Source organism: Aquarana catesbeiana, linkage group LG08, assembly GCF_042186555.1.
Source record: "Aquarana catesbeiana isolate 2022-GZ linkage group LG08, ASM4218655v1, whole genome shotgun sequence".
Lineage (NCBI taxonomy): Eukaryota > Metazoa > Chordata > Amphibia > Anura > Ranidae > Aquarana > Aquarana catesbeiana.
Window position 1 is genome coordinate 207,393,221 of NC_133331.1, and position 24,737 is coordinate 207,417,957.

General features: G+C 42.6%; 1 protein-coding gene across 3 annotated transcripts in view; it reads left to right on the top strand.

The window, feature by feature from the left end:
• LOC141106238 (pulmonary surfactant-associated protein D-like) overlaps positions 1–23,069 on the top strand; it is a 225,679-nt gene extending 202,610 nt beyond the window's left edge. For all 3 annotated transcript variants that reach the window (XM_073596850.1, XM_073596851.1, XM_073596852.1), the window contains one exon: positions 22,543–23,069. In XM_073596850.1, coding sequence (XP_073452951.1) covers positions 22,543–22,931 — 389 coding nt within the window. In that variant the 3' untranslated portion in view covers positions 22,932–23,069. The remainder of the gene's footprint in view (positions 1–22,542) is intronic.
• Positions 23,070–24,737: the final 1,668 nt, after the last annotated feature.

The window sequence follows — 24,737 nt, forward strand, 5'->3', positions numbered from 1 at the left end:
GGGACTGTTAACATCTGCAATCCCAGCAGTACAGTGGGCAGGCTTGCATTTCCGGCCACTGCAGGTGTTCCTATTAAGGATACGGGATCACAGGCAGGAATCCTTAGACACCAAGGTTCTATTGCCAGCATGGGTAAGAAGAACCTTATGGTGGTGGAGGAGAACAGAGAACATGAACACAGGATGGCTGTGGAGACTACCCATTTCCCGAATCTTAACCACATACGGGAGCGGCGTAGGGTGGGGAGCACATTTAGGCTCTCAGATATCACAAGGGACTTGGGGAAAGGAGGAGAGGATAAGATCATCCAACTGGAAGGAATTGAGAGCAGTATGGTATGCACTTCAAACCTTCCAGAAAGAGCTGAGGGGTCACCATTTGCAAGTCAGGTCCGACAATGCGTCAGTGATCGCCTATATAAACAAACAGGGGGGAACAAGAAGCGGAACCCTGTGGACCTTAGCAAAGGAAATCTTGAAATGGGGAGAAGAAAACATACTCTCATTGTCAGCAGTCCATTTGAAGGGGGACTTAAACAAAGTGGCGGATTTCCTCAGCAGGAAAAGAGTAAAAGAATGCGATTGGGCGCTAAAGCAGGAGGTATTCAAGCAGATTGCTCAAAAATGGGGAATATCTCAAGTGGACTTGTTTGCCTCAAAGGAAAACAGGAAAGTCAGAGCGTTCTTCTCCCTGAAAAGAGAGGACGGAGCGCTCGGGGTAGATGCGTTAGCACAAACATGGGCATTCAACAAATGCTATGCCTTTCCCCCACCGGTACTACTACCAGCAGTAATAAGGAAGTTACGTACAGAGAATACAACAGTAATTCTCATAGCGCCCTATTGGCCCAGGAGACCGTAGTTCTCTATGCTCAGAGAACTCGCGGTGGAACCCCCCTGGTTATTACCGATCCAGGAAGATCTTCTCTCCCAGGGTCCAGTACACTGCCCCCAAGTGCAAAGATGTAACTTGGCCGCATGGTGTCTGAGGAGCAGCTGCTAGAAGCAAAAGGGTTCTCAGGCCGTCTAATAGACACAATGCTGAAAAGCAGGAAGATTGAGACACGGAACATCTACCAAAAAGTATGGAGATGCTTTAACAAATGGTGTATAGACAAGAAAGTCAATATACAAAGCTCAGTGGCAGTCCTGGAGTTTCTACAGGACGGGATATAGAAAGGACTAAGTCTTAGCACGCTTAAGAGTCAAGTGTCAGCACTTTCAGTTTAACTGGAAAAGAGATTAGCATCTGATCCGTGTGTAATCAGACTCTTTAGATCACTGAGCAGACAAAGACCAATACAAGGTACAGTCTTTCCAAAGTTGGATCTGTCATTAGTGCTGCAAACTATGACAGCAGACCCCTTTGAACCATTGGATAGTTGCAACCTGAAGATGCTGACGCTTAAAGCAGTCTTCTTGGTGGCAATTACTACAGCCAAAAGGGTCTGTGAGATAGAGGCCCTATCAATTAGGCCCCCCTTTTTTCTGATTTTTCCGGTTTGCATAATCTTTAAGATGGATCCGGCATTTCTGCCTAAAGTGGCCTCGAAATTCCACAAAGGCCAGGAGATTGTGTTACCATCGTTCTGCCCAAATCCTTCTAAAAAACAAGAAGTAAGGTTCCATAGTCTAGACGTGAGGAGATGCGTCTTGCATTATTTAGAAGCAACAAAAGAGCAAGGAAAGGGCATAAGGCCTCAAGACGCACCATAGCCAGATGGCTAAAAGATGCCATTGAACAGGCTTATGGGTTATGAGGCATGCAGGTCCCAGAGGGTATCAGGGCACACTCCACCAGGGCAATGGCTGCGTCGCAAGCAGAAAGAGCTGGAGCAACCCTGGAACAGATTTGTAAAGCGGCAACCTGGTCCAGCTTTGCCACCTTTTAAGACACTATAGAGTGGATCTTTGGGCGGCTAAAGATCAGACTTTTGGACGCAAGGTCTTACAAGCCGTGGTCCCACCCTAGGGGTAAGTGCTCGTTTATCCTCTCAGGTGGCTGTCCTGAAAGACGATTAGGGGAAAAACTAAGTTACTTACTGGTAACGTTCTTTCCCGGAGTCTTTCAGGACAGCCAGGTACCCGCCCAATTGTGTATTAAGACATAGAGAATGGATATACCTTCATTCTTTGTTCTTCTGTGGCCACTTGTGTTGAAACTTGATCAATGTATGTGATTTTGATTAATCATTTTGATTTTTTTGATTTCTTTGATTTTTTTTGTCATAAACCCATGTATGATATAGTATCCATATAAATGTATGTCTATGATAGGTAATAACTCCTCTATGATATTTTATCCATTCTCTTATTATTCTTAGTACTTCCTTAATGTGTACCAAAACTCCTGAAGAAGCTCCCATTGAGCGAAACATGTACAGTGGTATTCCGTTGAGTGGTATCTCTGTGATTACTTGCCCTTGTTTTGAGATGTGGATACTGTATTGATAAATTTTTTTAACCATGTTGTGTAATTTATACCAATTGTAATAAAATCTTTTTTATGGATAAGTCATACATGTTTACTACTTTATCCATCACTAGTATATTAGCACCTTAAAAGTCCATAACCCCCCCCCCCTTTTCTTTGTTTTGTCTACAATATATACAGGATGTGGTGCTTTCCTTGACTGTTTCTGCCCTCATTTTTTGTTTTCTGTACATTGATAACTTTATAGAAACACACATTCTATCCCATGTGACTGGCACTGACCAATAGCGCTGTATTGCACAGCATTTAGGCTCCGGTGTCATGACGTCCGGTGTCATGGTGTCAGCTTCCATTTTCCTGAAGACGTGTGCTTGGACACGAAATGCATAGAAAATGAGGCTGTAGATGTTAGACACAGGAGCTATCCCCTCCACCCCCAGCTGAGATGCATGCCGTGCTTCCTGGTTTCACATTCTAGTGACCGATCGGCCCCTGCCTCATCCCACAGCTGAGCTGCTATCTGCTGTACGTTTTAAGGCATGTAAGTGCTCTGACAATAAAGAGTATTGCACTATTGCCGTTTTTGGCTCATTTTTGGGAGAGCCAGTCTTTACAGATTAAGATAAGGTTAAGGAGCATTTGGAACTTGCATTGAGTGTTTATTATCAGAGGATCACCATTCACCATCTATGAATGTATGATGTTTGATAATTTTTGGAGATGCTCAATTAAAGTTCTTATTGGCTTGGAGGATCCTGGTTTGCTGAGGAAGTTTTTCCAACTTTATGCCTGGTGGTCACTCTGTGGCCAGATACTTCTGGTGAGCAGATTTATTTGTCCCTTCGGGTAAAGTTTTAATCACAAGAAATTGGCATACTGCACTTTTTGAAGGCACGGTGTTGGAGATTTTACCCACACAGAAGAAATACACCCATTTATATTTGTCTCACAAATATAAATATATTTATTTCACATTCTTTCATATTGGACTGGTTTATATAATATATGATATACATGTTGATTATTATGTCACACCTATGTGTGTCTGGTTGATATTCACATGCTTATATGGTTTTGCGCCCAACTTTTCACTATTTTTTTGCTATTTCTAAGATGCTCTCCAAAGGGCTAGCGCAAACAGCTTCCCAAATCACTTCAGCAATACACGCAGACCTCCAAACCTTGGGTCCAGAATAGATGTTATGGAAAACAAAATGGATCAGATAATTTCTAGAACCAACCAAAACACAGACCGTATACAGGACTTACAAGACTGCCTGGATACAGCCATATCCAAAATAGATGACTTGGAGAACTGCTCCAGGCGATACAATTTTCGCATAAGAGGTCTCCCTGAGTCTGTCAAAGATGTGAATGCTGCTGTCCGCTCATTCATAGCAGACCTTATCCCTGGTATCCCAGAGCACTGGTTGGAGCTGGAAAGAGCTCATAGAGCTCTCCACCCTTCAGTCAGATGGCCTTCCCAGGGACATATTTGTCAAGCCACACTTTTACCAAGTTAAGGAAGACATTATGTGATTTTCCAGGGATGCAGAACTGTCCATTCAGGGCCATCTGGTCCAAATCTTCGCTGACCTCTCCCCGCGCCGCGTACTATCCAGCAAAGAAGGTCACTAAAACTTCTACTCCATGTTCTGGCTCAAAAGGCAATCAAATACTGGTGGTACTTCCCATTTCTACTTTCCTTTATCTTCAAGAACAAAACCCATGCCTTTTCATCACTTCAAGAAGGTGAACGTATCCTTGTTTGATATCTTGTTTGTCTATTGCCCTCGTTTATGCCTAGGGTCAGCTTCATCTTCTTTATTTTTGTTTTCTAATAACATGGTTTATATCCTTTTTACAGCTGGACATTTTAAGTCACTGGAGATTTGGTTCGTAGATTTGTGAGTTCACTTAAATTTACTCAGGGAAGACAGGGCACTTTGATAAGAAAAGTGTCCGAAGTCACAAAAACTCTTTGATGCTAATCTTCATTTTGCTTACTTATACTTGGTTGTTATTGTTTTGGGAATTTTTGAATTCCCATGTGAGCCTGACATCACTTGCTATACATATGGGAACTCTACCTTTTGTGGATGGGAAGTTCAGAGGAGAGCATCACTTTAGGGAACCTTCTGATTTTCCCTAAGCCCAGGGGAGACATCCTCAAACTGGGTCAATTTTCATCCCTCATTATTATCCCTATTTCCCCTTAAACATATAGGGGGGGGGGGTGTGCCTAGTAATCCACTTATTTGGGCTTCTGGTTGGGCTGGAGTGGCAGCAATGCTCTTCCCTCTGCCCCCACGTGGCTGATGTTCTCCCGCCTTATAGGCAAATGTTGAGGTTAATTCAGGTTATGGGAGCAGGCTGGCCTGCTACCATACATAGGTACCAGTGGAAGTCTACGGAAATCTTTTTCTGTGGGCCCCACAGGTCCCTCTTGGTTCTGATATCTTGTTCTTTCCCTCTTACCTTTCTTTAATTTTTCCAAGCATCAAGGGGATTCCAGTCGCAGGTGTCTCAGGAGTGCTGACTGTCCTATATCCAAATTCAACCCATCCAAGAGAGAATGCATCTGGAGGAAGGTAGGTCTCTGTCCAATTACTGAGTTACTGCCCATCTTGGTCCATGGCTTCAGATGACCATAATCCTAGGCCTATTCATATAGCCTCTTACAATATCTAGGGTCTGAACTCCCCCACCAAAAGAAGCAAATACTTTCAATATTCTCTTTCCCAACAGACTGATGTTCTCTTTCTGTAAGAGACGCACTTCCCGAGCAATTCCAACCTAAATTCGTCCATCCCAAATATCCCCAATATCCCCAATTTTACAACGCAGAAGATAAGACTAAGGGGGTAGGAATTTTCTTTTCCAAAAAGGCTAACTTTTTCTTATCTCAGGAAATTGAGGATCCGGAGGGCAGATATTTACTAATATTAGGCTTGCTAGAAGGTACTAATTATACTTTGGTATCCTGTTGTTATGCCCCTTACCGAGGTCAAGCACAATTCTTTTCCACCATGATGTCGGCCATCTCCCCTCACTTGGTGGGTACAGTGATAATGGGGGGGACTCTAATGTGGCACGCGATCAGATGCTAGACAAATCTGGGCATAATCGCTTCCAACTATTGCACCCCCATAAACAAAGTGGTAAGATTGCCAAGCTCATGCACTCACATGGGTTAGTGGATATCTGGAGGGAACTTAATCCACACTCAAAGGTTTACACTCACTTCTCAACACCACATAAAACCTACACGAGAATTGATCCTATTTTCATCGCAGCCTCGGTCATCCCATCGGTTACCAGGTTGTCTATGAGAGACTCCCCATTACCAGACCATTCGACGGGTCAAATGCTCATTACAAACACGCAGGGGCATGATGGCATGTTTTGTTGGCGTCTCAATGAGTCTATACTAAGCAACCCGGTCCACTGCACCATTTTGGAAAAAGACATTGTGGAATACTTCCAGGTTAATGATGATGGGACAGTCTCTCCTGAGACACTATGGGCATCCCATATGGCTGTGATGAGAGGTAAAATCATCCAGCTTGCCTCTAAACTCAAATGTGAGCGTCGAGCAGACATTAATAAGCTGGAACAAGAATTCCATAAAATCTCCAAAGACCATAGATGAAATCCCACCTCTAAATCACGAGCGCTTTTAGAATCTAGTTGCTTATCCCTAAACTTGGCCCTTACCACTCAGGCGGTGGTCTGGCGCTCGTTTCTACCTCCATAAAGACAAAATAGGCCCCAGATTGCCAGATTGATGCCCCGACACTACTCTGTATCTTTTCCAAAACTATGTTCTTCCACAGGGGCACTCACACAGAATCCACAAAAGATTATGGCCGCGTTCCATGGATTCTACTCCACACTCTACAGGGCAAATAAAGCACTCAACCTCACACATAGCCGACTTCCTAGAGGACATCTCCATTCTCAAATTAAACGAGGACCACTGGTCAGACCTGGAGAAACCCATAAGCGAAGCTGAAATACTAGAGGTCATTAAAAATCTTAAACTTGGGTCTGCTTCAGGACCAGTTGGATTCTTAGATTGTTACTGCAAGACATTTAGATCCTCCCTCTCCACGTATGTGACCCGTTTTTTTAACTCCCTCCCGACAGGTTCCAAAATTGATGCAGCGGCTAACATGGCATATATATCAGTCATTCCCAAACCAGGGAAAGATAGTTCAGAGGTCAGCAACTACAGGCCTATTTCTTTGATCAATAACGATCTTAACATTTTGACTAAAATATTGGCCAATAGACTTTCCACTTTTACCGGTGGTTATATACATAAGGATCAAGTGGGCTTCATACCCGGTAGACAGGGGCCGGATCAAATACGTAGAGCAGTGGATGGCATTTCACTTCTGAGAGCGAATTGGGATGGAGGTAGTCCTCAGGAAGGATCTTTGCTTTCAGTTGACCTCCAGAAGGCCTTTGACACAGTAGAATGGTTACATCTATTCGAACGCTTGGATAGATGGGGTTTTGGACCACACTTTTTACAGACTCTGAGGGCCCTCTATTCCAATTCCAGTGCCCAAGTTAAATTGTTAGGCCACTTCTCAGACCCATTTCCAAAGGAACTAGACAAGGGTGTCCCCTTTCCCCCAATAAATTTTGCCATCGCTATAGAAACCCTGGCCATAGCCATTAGATCTAATCCGAATATCCATGGAGTAAGGTATGGACAGAGAACCCACAAATGCGTGCTATTTGCGGAAGACCTTCTCCTTTTTTATAACCTCTCCCCTCATCTCCACCCCGAATATTCTTGATCTCCTTAAGGACTTTGGGAAAATTTTGAGCCTCCATGTGAACATGGCAAAATCTATAGCTTTGAATGTCAATATCCCGACCTCCCTGGAAGAACATGTTAAAAATAGCTTTTCGTTTTCATGGAGTTCCACCTCCATACCATATCTGGGTGTCAGCCTGACAGCTAGCATGGATCAGCTCTATGGTGCCAACTATCCCCCTCTTTACAAAAAACTGTCTAGCGACCTGTCTCTTTGGTCAAAGAGAAAAATATCCTGGCTGGGGAGGGTCAACTATTAAAATGACTCTACTACCCAGGATATTATTCCTATTTCGCTCCCTTCCAATTTTCTTTTTACAAATCCCACCTCCAGAAGCTTCAATCCAAAATACTTAGCTTTATTTGGGGCTCCAGAGGATATCGCTGTCCTAAAAGTGTCCTCTTTAGAAGTCGTAAGCAACGGGGCTTGGGAGTCCCACTCCTCTGGAAATACTACCAAGCAGCCCAATTGGCCCAATTCTTTAATATATACTCACAAGGCCAGAGACTGGATTTGGTGGATATGGACAGAAGGCCAGAGACCGGATTGGGTGGATATGGACAGACAGTTGGTCCCTAAACACACTATAGATTATCTGACTTGGGTTCCCTTCAAACAGAGACCCCCAGTATTGGCACCTACGCTATCCCATTTCTTAGCCCTCTGTGATTCCCTCTATAAATCTAAGGCTCTGATCTCTGACTTTAGGCCACTGACTCATCTGTTTCACAATCCTCTTTCCCAGTGGACAGAATATTAAGGCTTTGCACTGGTGAACGAATAAGGGTCTATTTAGAATTGGACACTTTCTCTCCTCTGGGGCCCCCCTGACAGCGTCCCATTGGGTTAGCAAATTGGAGATGCCACAATCAGAAAGATTCAGACCACATCAAATCAGACACTTCATCCTCTCACAGTGCCGTTCCAAATCAGACCCCCCCACATGTCACAGCTTATGAGCAGTGGTGTTCTGGAGCCCTGGACCAAAGGTGTGGTATTTCCTTAATGTATACAGCCTTGACAGAGACCTCAGAAAAATCCTCCTATGCACTAAGTTGGGAAAGGGACTTGGATTTCAGCTGGAAAGTTGATACATGGTGGAGCCTCTTCAGTAGGTCAAAGGAATAGTGAATATCTCGCTAATGTAAGCTAATGTAAAGTTGTTCACTCTATGGTATCAGGTCCCCTCCCGATTAGCAAAAATCTTTCCGGGTTCCTCTCCCCTTTGCTTTAGGGGTTGTGGCCATGTTGGTACTCTCATACTTGGTGGGAATGCCTGCTCATTAGGGGTTTTTGGAACAAAATCTTTTGTTTCCTGCGCAAGGTCACTGGCCTTGCAATCCCCAAAACCCCAGAAATTGCCTTGCTGAACAGCAAGCCACCTGAATGCTCAAAGCATCTCCTAAAACTCATTCACTTTATACTGCTAGGAGCCAAAATGACTTTGGCTCGAGCTTGGAAGCAACCGACGTTGTAAGCAGCTAAGTGAGAGATTTCTTGGATTATGGTATAGGAAAAGACAGTCAGCATTCTCATGGACACTTCTAAAACATTTGAAACAGTGTGGGAATGGTGGAGCACATATATTCATCAACCCTTGTAAACCTCCACACTGAGGAATAATCTGTGTAAATCCCAGATGCACACCTTGTCTTTAACCCTTTTCTAGCCTTATCTGTCTCTAGCTCTTTTCTAGGTTTCTCTTCTGTTTCTCTCTAAGCCCAAGTTTCTCTTACTTGGTCCCCCTTTGTACAGATATAAAAGATCATAGTTAAGGTTATGTAGTTGGATAACCAAAATAGGCTTATAATTTGCCTGTGTTGACCCTACTAGGATGATGACATTTTCCTAGCTGGAAGGAAATTTTGGTCTGCAGTGGATTGGTGCAAGCGGCACCTGGCAGCACTGAACCAAGTTAAAGAGGAGAGCAACCCAACCCGTAGTGCAAGGAGAGAGCGGCTGGATGCTCATATCTCGGAGAGGTGTGCTGTTGCCCCCGCTAACGCTGGTGCAAGTAGGCCAGCTATCAAGGTGCAGAGACCTAAGCTTGAAAGCAGATGCAGTGTGGGAAGCCCTGACAAGACATGGAACCAAGTGTGCCGTTTGTGGTGCAGTGAGTGGGGGCATGCAGTTTCCAAGTGTCCTTTGTCCCAGGCTCCAGTGCAAAGCTACCGAGCAAAGCAAAAGTCTGCATCTGTGCTTGAGAAGCCTGCTCTGTGTACCAGGAGTGAGCAACAGGCTTACCAGAAGTTTGAGAGGAGTGCAGTTGCACATAGCAATGCCTATGATGTCCGGACGGTGCACTCATTGCACCAGTGTTGCTAGCAGTGGCGTTGCTAGGGGGTGGCTTCTGTGGCTATAGCCCCGAATCTAGGGCCCATAGCCCTGAGTCTCTGCAGGGTCCCCAACCACCAGGCCGCAGCCGCCCTGCAGCCGGGCCACGAGTGCGGTGGGCCGCATGACACAGCCGGAGAGCCGGCAGGCAGAGCCAGAGAGTGGGTGGGCAGCATGACAGAGCCGGAGAGCCAGCCGGTGGGCAGCACGGAGGAGCCAGAGAGTGGGCGGGCGGGTGAGAGAGCAGAGAGATGACATTATCTCACGCCTGCATCACCACTGTTCCTAGCAACGCCCCTGGTTGCTAGGAACAACACCAGCCCTCTTTCTCCTTGGCAAACTCTGTTCAGGCATGTAAGGGGCTCGTTTAGGCGGTAACAACTCCTCTAGCCACAGAGCTCTATCTATCATCTCAGCCATCCTTGCTTCTTTTTAGGAGCTGTGACCACCTCATACTCAGTCACTCCAGAACAACTTTGCAGTCCAGTAAAAAAATTTAGAGCACTGTCTCTTTAAAGTAGGTTGCTTTTCCCTTGCAGGCTCTCACTTGTACTCACAGATTGTGCAGTCTCATGCACTAACACACACATTTCATATCACAGATCAACTTACTTGATTGTAGGGATCTCGGATTGTGCCCACAGCACTTCTCCACCATAATGTAAAGGACTAGCGTTAAATGTAGAGCTTTAAGGACACCGCCACTAGATGTTTCTTCTTTTTAAGGACTTTGGTTGCCCATTTTTATTAAAAGCAAGTTCAGCAAACAAACATAGGATTCCCTTGCAGAGGTTTTAGCATCTATTTTTTCCATCAACAAAACGACATTGAGCCTAGTTGGCTCTCACTTACAGCACTGCTGCTCTGGCCTTACACGCCAGGCCCTTGTCTGTCTTGTACAGACTGTTTCACCGACCAACTTGGCGCACACAGCTAGCAGCCTTTTGCTGCACTGGCTGCCCCGTGGAGCCCTCCTGACTCCTCGCCAGACTTCCTATCTGCCGGGGTGGAGCCCAGAACTATGGTGAAAGAGAGAGAGAGAGAATTTTTCAGATAAAAACTTCTTTCACTCATGGTTAGTGTTTGGCTGAAGTAATTTATTCTCAATCAACTGTGTTTACTCTCTTTAAATCATAATGCCAACAGAAACTACCCGAATGACCCTGATCAAAAGCTTACAGGTGATTTTGGCCTGATAACATGCACACAAGTTGACACAAAGGGGTTTGAATGGCTATTAAAGGTAACCATCCTCACCTGTGATCTGTTTGCGTGAAATTAGTATGTGTGTATAAAAGGTCAATGCGTTTCTCCAGACAGACCCTTGCATCTTTGATCCAGTGCTGCACTGACGTTTCTGGATTCTGAATCATGGGTAAAGCAAAAGAATTGTCAAAGGATCTGTGGGAAAAGGTAGTTGAACTGTATAAAACAGGAAAGGGATATAAAAAGATATCCAAGGAATTAAGAATGCCAATTAGAAGTGTTTAAACTCTAATCAAGAAGTGCAAAATGAGGGGTTCTGTTGAAACCAAACCGCGGTCGGGTAGACCAACTAAAATTTCAGCCACAACTGCCAGGAAAATAGTTTGGGATGCAAAGAAAAACCCACAAATAACTTCAGGTGAAAAACAGGACTCTCTGAAAACATGTGGTGTGGCTGTTTCAAGATGCACAATAAGGAGGCACTCGAAGAAAGATGGGCTGCATGGTAGAGTCACCAGAAAAAAGCCATTACCACGCAAATGCCACAAAGTATTCTGCTTACAATACACTAAACAGCACAGAGACAAGCCTCAAACCTTCTGGCACAAAGTCATTTGGAGTGATGAGACCAAAATTGAGCTTTTTGGCCACAACCATAAACGCTACATTTGGAGAGGAGTCAACAAGGCCTGTGATGAAAAGGTACAGAGGTGGATCGCTGATGTTTTGGGGATGTGTGAGCTACAAAGGCACAAGAAATTTGGTCAAAATTGTTAGTAAGATGAATGCAGTATGTTATCAAAAAATACTGGAGGAACATTTGCATTAATCAGCCAAGAAGCTGTGCATGGGACGTACTTGGACATTCCAACATGACAATGATCCAAAACACAAGGCCAAGTCGACCTGTCATTGGCTACAGCACAATAAAATGAAGGTTTTGGAGTGGCCATCTCAGTCTCCTTACCTCAATATCATTGAGCCACTCTGGGGAGATCTCAAACATGCAGTTCATGCAAGACATCCCAAGAATTTACAGGAACTGGAGGCATTTGCCAAGAGGAATGGGCAGCTTTACCATCGGAGAAGATAAAGAGCCTCATCCACAAATACCACAAAAGAATTCAAGCTGTCATTGATGTTAAAGGGGGCAATACACGGTATTAAGAACTGGGGTAAGTAAACTTTTGATCAGGGTCATTTGGGTAGTTTCTGTTGCCATTATGATTTAAAAGTGTAAACACAGTTGATTGATAATAAATGGCTTCAGCCAAACACTAACCATAAGTAAAAGAAAAGTTTTTTGTGTTATCATTCATATTCTCTGAAAAATGGCCAAGAAATCATAAATTCTGCCAGGATATGTAAACTTATGAGCACAACTGTGTATGTATGTGTATATATATATATATATATATATATATATATATATATATATATATATATATAGTATGTGTATATATATACTAGACTGACTGTATGTATACAGTATCTCACAAGTGAGTACACCCCTCACATTTTTGTAAATATTTTATTCTATCTTTTCATGTGACAACACTGAGGAAATGACACTTTTCTACAATGTAAAGTAGTGAGTGTACAACTTGTACAACAGTGTAAATTTGCTGTCCCCTCAAAATAACAACACACAGCCATTAATGTCTAAACTGCTGGCAACAAAAGTGAGTACACCCCTAAGTGAAAATGTCCAAATTGGGCCCAATTAGTCCTTTTCCCTCCCCGGTGTCATGTGACTCATTAGTGTTACAAGGTCTCAGGTGTGAATGGGGAACAGGTGTGATAAATTTGGTGTTATCACTCTCACTCTCTCATACTGGTTACTGGACGTTCAACATGGCACCTCATGGCAAAGAACTCTGAGGATCTGAAAAAAAAAAATTGTTGCTCTACATAAAGATGGCCTAGGCTATAACAATATTGCCAAGACCCTGAAATTGAGCTGCAGCACAGTGGCCAAGACCATACAGCGGTTTAACAGGACAGGTTCCAGTCAGAACAGGCCATGGTCGACCAAAGAAGTTGAGTGCACGTGCTCAGTATAATATCCAGAGGTTGTCTTTGGGAAATAGAGATATGAGTGCTGCCAGCGTTGCTGCAGAGGTTGAAGGGGTGGGGTGTCAGCCTGTCAGTGCTCAGACCATATGCTGCACACTGCATCAAATTGGTCTGCATGACTGTCATCCCAGAAGGAAGCCTCTTCTAAAGATGATGCACAAGAAAGCCCGCTATTTACAAAAATGTGAAGGATGTACTCAGTTTTGTGAGATACTGTATATATCAAATACACTGCAACTAACTAACTAACCTGCCTGCCTAATCTAGCTCAAGCTAGCCTTTCTATCCACGCCAACAACACTACACGCAGCCGCTCTGTAAGCAGGTTTATATAGTTTGGGGCATGGACTTAGTCCCCCTGAGCCATGATTGGCCAAAGCATGCAGGTCAGGTGCATGCTTTGGACAATCATCAGATGCTAATGCACTGAGATCTCGCAGTGCATTATGGGGCGTTCTGCAGCGTTCAAATTTCCCACATACTGTTTAATGTTTGGCGAACGGGCGAACACACGATGTTCGAGTGGAACTTACGTTCAACTCAAACATCGAGATCATCCCTAGTTTGTAATAAGAAATGTAGGATCGCAATCAAGACGGCTAAAAAGAATTATGAGAGACACATAGCAGAGGAGAGTAAATATAAACCAAAACATTTTTTTATATTAAAAGTAAAAAGACTAAATCGGAGCACATTGCAAACTTAAAAGATGAGAATGGGAAAATGGTTACAGATGACACAAAGAAGGCAACTGTACTAAATGCCTTCTTCTCCACAGTTTGTACGCAGGAAAAAGAAGGGTTTGCTGACAGCAATTGTAGCAGTGGCGGCCCGTCCATAAAATTAAAAAAAAAAAATGTATTTATTTATTTTTTTTAAAAAGGCCCTTTAAATAAAAAAAAAATACAAAATTTCCTTTAAGTGCACTGTGTTTGGGCGCCGGACACAGTACACTATGGGAAGCGCCACGTCAATGCACGAGATTGCAGACGAGGTGCTTCATTTGCAGGATTTTTACCTGCTTTGTGGCACATTCCATCACGCCGAACAACTTCTGCCCATAGTATCACTATAGGCGGGTGCTTTGATCTTCGAGTTAAGATGTTAATTCTGGGTTTCCCTGTGCCAGAGGGAAACCGGAAGTGACGTCAGAAGCTCTGTGGAACGCACGGCTGGTAAGTAAGGCTGCAAAATAGGTGGTGCTCGCAGTCTACTCAGCTGTTTTAGGAAAGCGAATGACTATTCGCTTTCCTAACACTGAACCGCCTCTCTGCCAATCAGGTGCTCGGGTCTGTTACCTGTCACCTGATTGGCTGAAATGACAGGCGCCGCTATTGGACGCCTATCAGGAGGCAGGAGACGCATGAAGAACCCCGCTCGTCGCCGTCATCCACTGCCCCACAGACACAGGGTAAGTGCCAGGCAGACAGCGAGTGGGTGGGGGGCACACTGGCTGCATTTGATCGGCACAGTGGCTGCGTTTGATGGGCACAGTGGCTGCGTTTGATGGGCACAGTGGCTGCGTTTGATGTTTTTTTTTTTTTTCAAAATTTTTTTCAGTTTGTTTGCGCCCCCCCAAAAATGTTGAGCACCAGCCGCAACTGGATTGTAGTGTTAGTAACACAACACATGACATACCCAAGAGGCCGGAGCCAATGAAAGACTTAATAAAGGTTAACTCCACTTTCGTGGGAAAAAAAATTGCAAATAAAGAAAAATTAATATAGCACATATAATTGTGACACTAATCATATTGTAATTTAATGTTATTAAAAATTACCTTTCCTTTTTAATCTGCAGCCACTGTAATTTTCTGAGAATGCATTGCAATATGGCTACATGGAGTTGTTCTGTACACAGACTGTATAGGTGTGGGCAGCCTATTGCATTAGGGTGTGCACCCCAAAACTGAAACACACATGCGTGTGTATATATATATATATATATATATATATATATATATATATATATATATATATATGACCTTCTTGTTCGTTAAAAAAAATCCATCCTTGCAGTAGGGCCCCCTATACTGCATGGGTTAAATGCTCACTTAGTCCAGGGGCAAAGGATTCAATTATAAATGCCTAAAGGATAGGTTCACCTTTTTATTAAAAAACAATAAATGCACAGTTTTTTTGTCAAAGCATTTATTCTCTTTTAGAACTGGAGACTGCAAAGTATTGCACCCGCAATCAGCAGAGTGCGGGTGAAGTGTCAGACTCTTGCAGGCACTGCCTACAGTTCTGTTGCCCGTACCTCTGTATGGCTGTCATTGCAGAGCTCTAGGCAGTGTGAATGAACTACAGGTGTGCTGATCAGTGTTCCGGCTGCAGTGGTAGATTGAACTTGTAGTTTATACATTCACAGATTCCTATGAATTAATGATGAGGCTGTGTGGGTGGGGTGCAGAGGAGGGGAGGGGGCAACTAAAACATGTTAAACCATGTATACGGGTGTAACGTGTTCTGAAAGGTGAACTCATCCTTTAGGCCTGGTTCACACCTATGCAGGTTGCAGTTGATGCATATTTTAGGTGCAGTTTGCATTTTTCAATACACGTTTTTGATCCAAAAAGTCTATGGAACCAAAAACATAACCTGCTAGTCTCTGGCCCTTTCCATAAACTGCACAGATGTATACATGACCCATAGGAAAGCATGTTAAATGGACTGTAGTGTGTTTCTGTAAAACTGAAAAAATGCATAGGTGTGAACCAGGCCTAAAGTTGCTATACGTGCACAGGTTTTTTTGTATAGATCACTAACTGACAGGTTCTTGAATCTAACTGTCCCATGCGATGCTGGGACACTGTATTCTGACGGGGGGGGGGGGGACTCCCCACTGTCAGGATACACTGATTAGTGCTATAGCCGATTGGCTGCAAGCCACTAATTGAACAAGGTTCTGTCTAAAGTCCCGTACACACGGTCAGAAAATCTGAAGATAAATTTCGTCCCATGAATGATCTGCTAATTTTCTGTTAGTATGCTGCTTTTGACAGCCAATTACAAATTTTCGGCAGACAAAAACTGGATGTGCAGGCTTGAAAATTTTTGTCTGATGTGACCACAACGTCCGATTTTCTTTTCATTAGTACGGTTTTCTGCCTAAAAAAAAGACTAGGCATGCTCAGAAATGAAAGAACACATACAAAACAATTCAAAACATTACGTCACTTCTGACGTTGAATTCTGTCGTCAGAAAATTTTCTGATGGTGAGTACCCTCTTCACTTTCGATTTGAGACTAGCATCAAACAAAAAACTGGTCCAATAATCTGACCGTGTTTACAAGGCTTTACAGGGAGGGCTACACCCAAACTGAAATTTAGGCCATGCCTGCTCAACTGGACTTGCTCCAGCAGGTCTCCTCCACTACTGTGACTTGTCCCCTCAGCTTTTAGACCCCTTTTACACTGGGGCATGGGCTGCGTTAGTGGTAAAGCATCGCTTTACCTCTGTTTAAGCGGCGCTTTTTGGCCGCTAGCGGGGCGCTTTTAGCTCCCGCTAGCGGCAGAAAAAAGGATTAAAACCGGCCGTGTTGCGGTACTTCGGCAGCACAGCCCATTCATTCCAATGGGCGGGGGGCGGTTTAGGAGCTCTGTGTACAGCGCTCCCAAACCGCCCCAAAGATGCTGCTGACAGGACTTTTTCTAACGTCCCACAAGAGCACCACCCCAGTGTGAAAGCACTCAGAATTTCAACACTGGGGAGGCAGGGGTGGCGTTTTTTCAGGCGCTTTACAGGTGCTATTTTTAGAGCTAAAACACCTGAAAAACGCCTCAGTGTGAAAGGGGTCTTAAGTTACTGGCTGTGTTCACACTCCAGCCTCCCCATAATAGCATAGTGGGTTAATGTCCTTGTAAGGTATGTGATGATGTCACGGTTTTGGGGTGAAGGAAGAGAGCTTAGAATCAGGTGGGTAACTCCTGTGAGGACTGCAGCCACAGCTGTGAAGTAAGCAGTCAGGAATTACCCGATGCTGTCTCTGAAGTTCACATGCTACATCTGACAGCGGGTTTTAGAGTGATATTCAGCTGTCAGGGATGCTGTAGTCGGAACTATAGAGTCAGCATCAGTGGCTGCAGTTCCCACAGGAGTTACACATCCATGACAAATAGTCCCACTTGCAGCTACCAGTGTCAATTAGCAGAGGTGAGGGAAAAAGAGTTCTCACACATTTTGACAGCAAAAAAGCCCTGGGGTGTGCCTGGGCATTAGGGTGTGCCCAGGCACACCCGGAACACCCTGTGCACACGCCTATGTGTATTGGAGACTCCCCAGAAACATAATTTCCTGCTTGTGTGATTGGTTCATCAATTTTCCCAAAAGTCTGCCTAAGATACAAGTCAGATTTCAGGCATACCCTGCAACAAAAATGTCATTTTTGGTGAGATACTTCCAATAGGAACACATCTAAAGGGATGCAGGCCCAGCAGATTTCCTCATTAGAGCCCTGCAGCTGCACACCTGACAGGTAATTATGAAACCACTCCCATTAGACCCACTCAGTACAGAGGCACAGACAAACACACATGGATTACTTCAAAATAACAAAAGGTAGGAATCTGCAACAAAGGTTGTTATAATCCTTGCAATGTACATAGATCACCCAGAGGGGAATGTTTTTTTTCTCAACAAAAGTAGAGTTCAGCTTTAACACAAATAAATCACCAGGACCAGATATGCTTATACCCGAGAGTCCTCAGAACTCAGTCAAGTTATAGCCAGGCCATTATTCTTGATGTTTTTGGACAGCATAATGTACCAGCTGATTGGAGAAAAGCCAACGTGGTACCAACATTCAAAAAAGGGCAGAGACATATTCCTGGGATTTATAGGCCAGTCAGCCTAATATCAATAGTGGGTAAATTATTGGAGGGGATGATTAGGGACTATATCCAAAGATTTACTGAGGAGAAGAATATCATTAGTGGTAATCAGCATGAGTTTATGAGATTACGTTCCTGCAAGACCAATCTGCTAACATTCTACGAGGAAGTGAGCTGCCATAGATGTGGGAGGCCTGTGGATGTGGTGTATCTAAACTAGAGCTGAAAAAACTAATCGATTAATTGATTATGAAATTAATCGATTACTATTTTCATAATTGATTAATCGGCCAGTAACATAATGGGGTTAAAAAAGCTAAAATTAGCCCTACATAGTACAAAAAAAGCAAATAATCTCTACTGTAAATATCACTTTCACTGTTGCACAGTAAAAAAAACGGGGCTAATTTTTTATTTTTTTTAACTCCATTATGTTACTAAAAGTCTTAGGCCTGGTTCCCACCTATGTGTTTTTTGGTGCTTTTTGCAGAAATGCACTACAGTTCATTTTCAGCTGCTGTGTATTTGGAAAGGGTTAAAGACCTTTTTCAATGCAAAACGGTGCTTTTTTGGTTCAATATACTTCAATGGAGAAGCTGCAGAAAAGCATGTAATATTACAGTTCTGTTTGAAAATCTGCAAAACCGTCTAGAATTTTTTTTTTCTTTAAATAAAAAAATTTGATCTGAGTCTGATGATATTTACCAGATTCAACCTCTAATAGTATATAGAGTATATCTCTTCTGTCTGTTATTCTCAGAGAGGATTAAAGATTTTATTCCTTAACCATATAGTTGGTTATTTATATTTACCCCTGCATATAAAGATATTTAGGAATACATTTTTACATATTAACTAAATTATACACCACACTTCTTTTTAAGGTTATTAACCGATTAATCGAAACAATAATTGGCCAACTAATCGATTATGAAAATAATCGTTAGTTGCAGCCCTAATCTAAACTTTGCAAAAGCATTTGATACCATCCCCCATAAAAGCTTAATTTACAAGCTGAGTTCCGCAGGCTTGGACCATAGTGTTTGTGCTTGGGTAAGAATCTGGTTACAGGGATGGGTCCAAAGGGTAGCGATAAATAACATGTACTCAGACTGGTCTGGAGTGGTGAGTGGGGTACCCCAAGGTTCTGTCTTGGGACTAATTCTATTCAACATATTCATAAATAATATAGAGTATGGGATAACTAGTTCAGTCTCAGTTTTTTGGATCAAAGAAAGATAAGCAGAGTAATAAACTCTCATCAGGACATTTTGCAGACTGACCTGAATAAAATAAAAGAGTGGGCAGACAAATGACAAATGAGGTTTAATGTGGAGAAATGTAAAGTAATGAACTTGGGGTAAAAAAACATAAATTAAAAATATTCAGTAGGTGGAAAACAGCTGGGAGATTCAAGGATGGAGAAGGATCTGGGGGTGCTAATAGATGATAGATTGAGCAACAGCATGCAGTGCCAAGCTGCAGCTAACAAAGAACAAAGCAGGCAGAATATCAGCATGCATAAAAAAAGGGATACAGTGGGGATGGAAAGTATTCAGACCCTCTTAAATTGTTCACTCTTTGTTATGTTGCAGCCATTTGCTAAAATCATTGAAGTTCATTTTTTTCCTCATTAATGTACACACAGCACCCCATATTGACAGAAAAAAACAGAATTGTTGACATTTGTGCAGATTTATTAAAAAAGAAAAACTGAAATATCACATGGTCCTAAGTATTCAGACCCTTTGCTCAGTATTTAGTAGAAGCACCCTTTTGATCTAATACAGCCATGAGTCTTTTTGGGAAAGATGCAACAAGTTTTTCACACCTGGATTTGGGGATCCTCTGCCATTCCTCCTTGCAGATCCTCTCCAGTTCTGTCAGGTTGGATGGTAAACGTTGGTGGACAGCCATTTTTAGGTCTCTCCAGAGATGCTCAATTGGGTTTAAGTCAGGGCTCTGGCTGGGCCATTCAAGAACAGTCATGGAGTTGTTGTGAAGCCACTCCTTCATTATTTTAGCTGTGTGCTTAGGGTCATTGTCTTGTTGGAAGGTAAACCTTGGGCCCAGTCTCAGGTCCTGAGCACTCTGGAGAAGGTTTTCGTCCAGGATATCCCTGTACTTGGCCACATTCATTTTTCCCTTGATTGCAACCAGTCGTCCTGTCCCTGCAGCTGAAAAACACCCCCACAGCATGATGCTGCCTCCACCATGCTTCACTGTTGGGACTGTATTGGACAGGTGATGAGCAGTGCCTAGTTTTCTCCACACATTCCGCTTAGAATAAAGGCCAAAAAGTTCTATCTTGGTCTCATCAGATCAGAGAATCTTTTTTCTCACCATCTTGGAGTCCTTCAGGTGTTTTTTAGCAAATTCCATTTCCATTTCCATTTCATGTGTCTTGCACTGAGGAGAGACTTCCGTCGGGTCACTCTGTCATAAAGCCCCGACTGGTGGAGGGCTGCAGTGATGGTTGACTCTCTACAACTTTCTCCCATCTCTCGAATGCATCTCTGGAGCTCAGCCACAGTGATCTTTGGGTTCTTCTTTACCTCTCTCACCAAGGCTTTTCTCCCCCGATAGGTCAGTTTGGCCGGACGGCCAGCTCTAGGAAGGGTTCTGGTCGTCCCAAACGTCTTCCATTTAAGGATTATGGAGGCCGCTATGCTCTTTGGAACCTTAAGTGCAGCAGAAATTTTTTTGTAACCTTGGCCAGATCTGTGCCTTGCCACAATTCTGTCTCTGAGCTCTTCAGGCAGTTCCTTTTGACCTCATGATTCTCATTTGCTCTGACATGCACTGTGAGCTGTAAGGTCTTATATAGACAGGTGTGTGGCTTTCCTAATCAAGTCCAATCAGAATAATCAAACACAGCTAGACTCAAATGAAGGTGTAGAACCATTTCAAGGATGATCAGAAGAAATGGACAGCACCTGAGTTAAATATGAGTGTCACAGCAAAGGGTCTGAATACTTAGGGCCATGTGATATTTCAGTTTTTTCTTTTTTAATAAATCTGCAAAAATTCAACAATTCATTGTCAACAATTCTGTGTTTTTCTGTCAATATGGGGTGCTGTTTTTACATTAATGAGGAAAAAAATTAACTTAAATGATTTTAGGAAATGGCTGCACTATAACAAAGACTGAAAAATTTAAGGGGGTCTGAATACTTTCCGTCCTCACTGTATACTCCAGGGACAAAACTATAGTCCTGCCACTTTATAAAACACTGATTAGGCCTCATCTCCCTCCAGTTCTGGTCACCAGTCCTCCAAAGGGATGTGCTGGAGCTGGAGAGATTCCAAAGAAGTGCAATGATACTAATACGGGGACTGGAGGACCTCAAGTACGAGGAATGACTGCAAACACAAAATGTATTCTCGCTGGAGATGAGACGCCTAAGAGGGGACATGATAGCGATCTACAAATATCTCAATGGGGATCCCAGCATATGAAATAAACTATTAAGTCATAGAGATTGTAAAAGGACATGGGGGCACACAATGAGACTGGAGGAGAAGCAGTTTAACCTTAAATTGCTTAGAGGGTTCTTCACCGTTTGGGAAATAAGGATGTGGAAGTCACTCCCACAATTGGTGGCGGCTGTGGGGAGTATGGATATTTTTAAAAGACTCTTAGATGTACAGTAAATATAAAGGACACAACATACAGAGATATGGGAAATCATTATAGAGACTGATACACATACACATACACTTACACAGGTTGAACTGGATGGACAACTGTCTTTTTTCAGCCTTACCGAGTATGTAAGTAACTATGTAACATTATATAGAATAATAATAATCTTTATTTGTTACTTTGTGTGGAAACACCTTTTTATGTTGGCAGCTTCTCATTTAGCCTATTAGAGCTAGCTCAGGTTTGCACATTAGTTTTTTCCTTTTACAGTTATATGTAACATTATGTTTTCTCACGCTGGTCCCCAGTTGTGAAATTTGGAATACACTCTCTTAGCCCCTGATCACACCAGTAAGACTTCAGGTACGACATGCGATTTACAAATATTACCTGAGGTAGCATCTAATGTATTTCTGTTAGAGTATCATAATAGGTATGATTTCAAGTAGTGCGATTTGAGAAGTAGTTCATGCATTACTTTTTCAGGACTTTAGCACAATTTCACTGCCATAGACTATAATATAAATTGTGCTGCAATCATACCTGTGTCTAGATCAGCACTACTTGAGCCTAAAAGAAGTTAAATAATAACCCTTTGCTAGTTAAACTTTTGTTCATAACATCACTGTTCCTCCCTGTGACATGGACAGCCTCTCTCATTGTAGTAGCACTGAAGTTATATCAAATCATTACAAATCTCATAGAAGTAGTGCTAAAGTAGTATTACATCGTGGTTGAAGTCAGGCTTTAAATTGCACCACTTTAAATCATACCTGGTGTGACCGCAGGCATAACAAACAATCATTATTGTAAATGGTCTCTGCTCCGCACATCACTATTGGCTATCCAGGGTACCTTAATGCCAGAAAAAATATGTCTAGTTTATTTAGATTTTAAAAGATTTTTTTAATCGGGCACGCTTGAAGACAGTGTCAGTATAAGAATGTAGCCACCAATCTCTTTCACTAGCTGTTATTATATGTGTTTCCAGCAAAATGTGGGGGCACATCTTAGTCAAGCTTTTGAAAGGTGTATATAGTCACATGTCATTACATGTCTTTGTTTATGGGTACACTACATCTGATGATTTCTACAACAAGTTTTATTATATACAAATGTCTAGATTCCCATATGGGTCATGCTTTTAGTTACATAGATATAATTCATTTTTATTCTTTCAGTTCTGCTGTTTCATGGTGTTAAAGAAGAAGTTGGTGGTAAAGTATTTGTGGCTACTGCCCGGAAAGAAAACTATGCCATTGCCCAGAATATATGTAAAGAAGTTGGAGGAAGCTTGGCTACTCCAAGAAATGCGGAAGAAAATAGTGTTTTACATGGGATAATAAGCACTAAGGGAGTGTCAAGTGCAGCTTTACTAGATATAACAGATTCACAAGTAGAAGGAACATTCACGTACTCAACAGGTGAAAAGGTTATTTTTACCAACTGGAGCACAGGACAGCCAGATGACTACAAGAACAATGAAGACTGTGTGAATATGTATAACAATGGTTTTTGGAATGACGTCTCATGTAGTTCGAAGCACCTAGTTATCTGTGAGTTTCAGTAAACCAGATTAAAGCTGTGACAGAATGGCACATTTTATTCTTGCTGTATATCCATAAATAAAATAATATATAAAAAAAAAAAAACACCTTTAATTCTTTAATTGTTTATTTTCTAAAGAAATTGTATAAAAAGAAAAGAAAAGCCACTTATGTTTAGAGTTTCCATACACAAATTTTTACAAATCAAAATATATGTAGCACTACTCCTTGAGGATCCACTGAATTGTTTTGTGATTTCTCTGCACGCATGAAGATGACAAATTTCACTAACCCAGCACTTACTGACACACCTTGAGGTATTTCAAAGGATTTATTAGGCCAAATATAGCCAAAAAAAGAAAGGATTAACAAGTGCAGTTATACAAACAATTAATAAGACAATAAAGTTACTCAGAGATATGGTTAAACACCTTCAGTATTCTGACTATCAGTAAATAACAGAACTGAATTGCATTTACCTAGCGACAGTATGTACAGATATAAGTATGTAGCGCAGATCCCAAGCCAGTCTCACTGTTTGTCCCAGGTTCTATACCCTATTGGGTGCACATCAGCCAAACACACAGCAGTTTTTATTCTCTCCACACAATAACCAGGCAGAAGTTTCTTTTTCTTTGGGGGGGGGTTATTGTTTGAAGAACTTGTGGGGAAATGGGGAAAGGGTGAGCCTTGGGATACTCCAGAACCAGTACAACATTACCTGAGGATACTCTCTAGCAAGGGTTGCCTACAGGCATGCTAGTTCAGTCAGTGGCTGGCCCAGGTTCCAGCCTACTCGCCTGTAGTATAAAAAGGGGAAAGGCTGGGTTCCCAGGACTACAGAGCTTCAGCCTACTCAAGAGGGAGAATGCTGTGATTGTTGTGCAGGAGGACTGTTGCACCATGCAGTCCATCTGAGGCACTGGTAATCTGGGGAGCAGGCAGGAGTTGGGGGAACGCCAACAATGGACCATCACATGTAAAGGCTAGGATCAGGTTATTGTCGTTCATGTTGAACTGTATGCTAAAGACCTTTAAAAAAAGATGCATCCACTGTTCTGAGCCTTGTTTGAAGTTATTCGAATGAGTGCATGTTAGTTCTGGCATATGGAAAGAACTTGGGTCAGTAAAGCACATGTGGGGTAGGAAGCAACACTACTACAAAGGTTAACCTAAGAAGACAAGGAGAAAGAATGCAGTTGCTATGGGTAACCAAGAACTAGCACAAGGTACATTGCAGCCAGTTGTAAAGTGTGGTACCTAGTGCAGGTTATGGGTCCTCCGGTAGCGAGGGGGTCGGTGATCCGGCTCTCTCCCCAGGGGTCAGTCTCCATAGCAACCGGGAATGAACCAGCATTATGTAGACCCTTATGCCTTGTACACCCGATCAGGTTGTTGGCCAACAAAACCGTGGAATTTTGTTCGAAGGGTGTTGGCTCAAACTCGTCTTGCATACACACAGTCATACAAATGTTGGCCAACAATTATGAACGTAGTGACGTATTACGTGTTTTTTCAGCTCTTTAGCGCCACCCTTTGAGCTCCTTCTGCTAATTTTGTGTTAGTAGAAGTTTGGTGAGAGATGATTTGCGCTTTTCTTTTCACATTTTTCATTTATCGCTTTTCAGTTTGCACTTTTCACTTCGTTTCTGAGCGGCCATTCATCAACAAGAGATGTTACGGAATAGGAGGAGATAAACGTGTTATTTATTATTGGCTTTGGAGTTATTGCTTTGACATTATTTTTTTGGTTGAATAATGATTTGATTTGGTATATTTTCTATATTTTTGGATGCATAGAATGCACTTTTTGGTTAAGTTCTATTGGC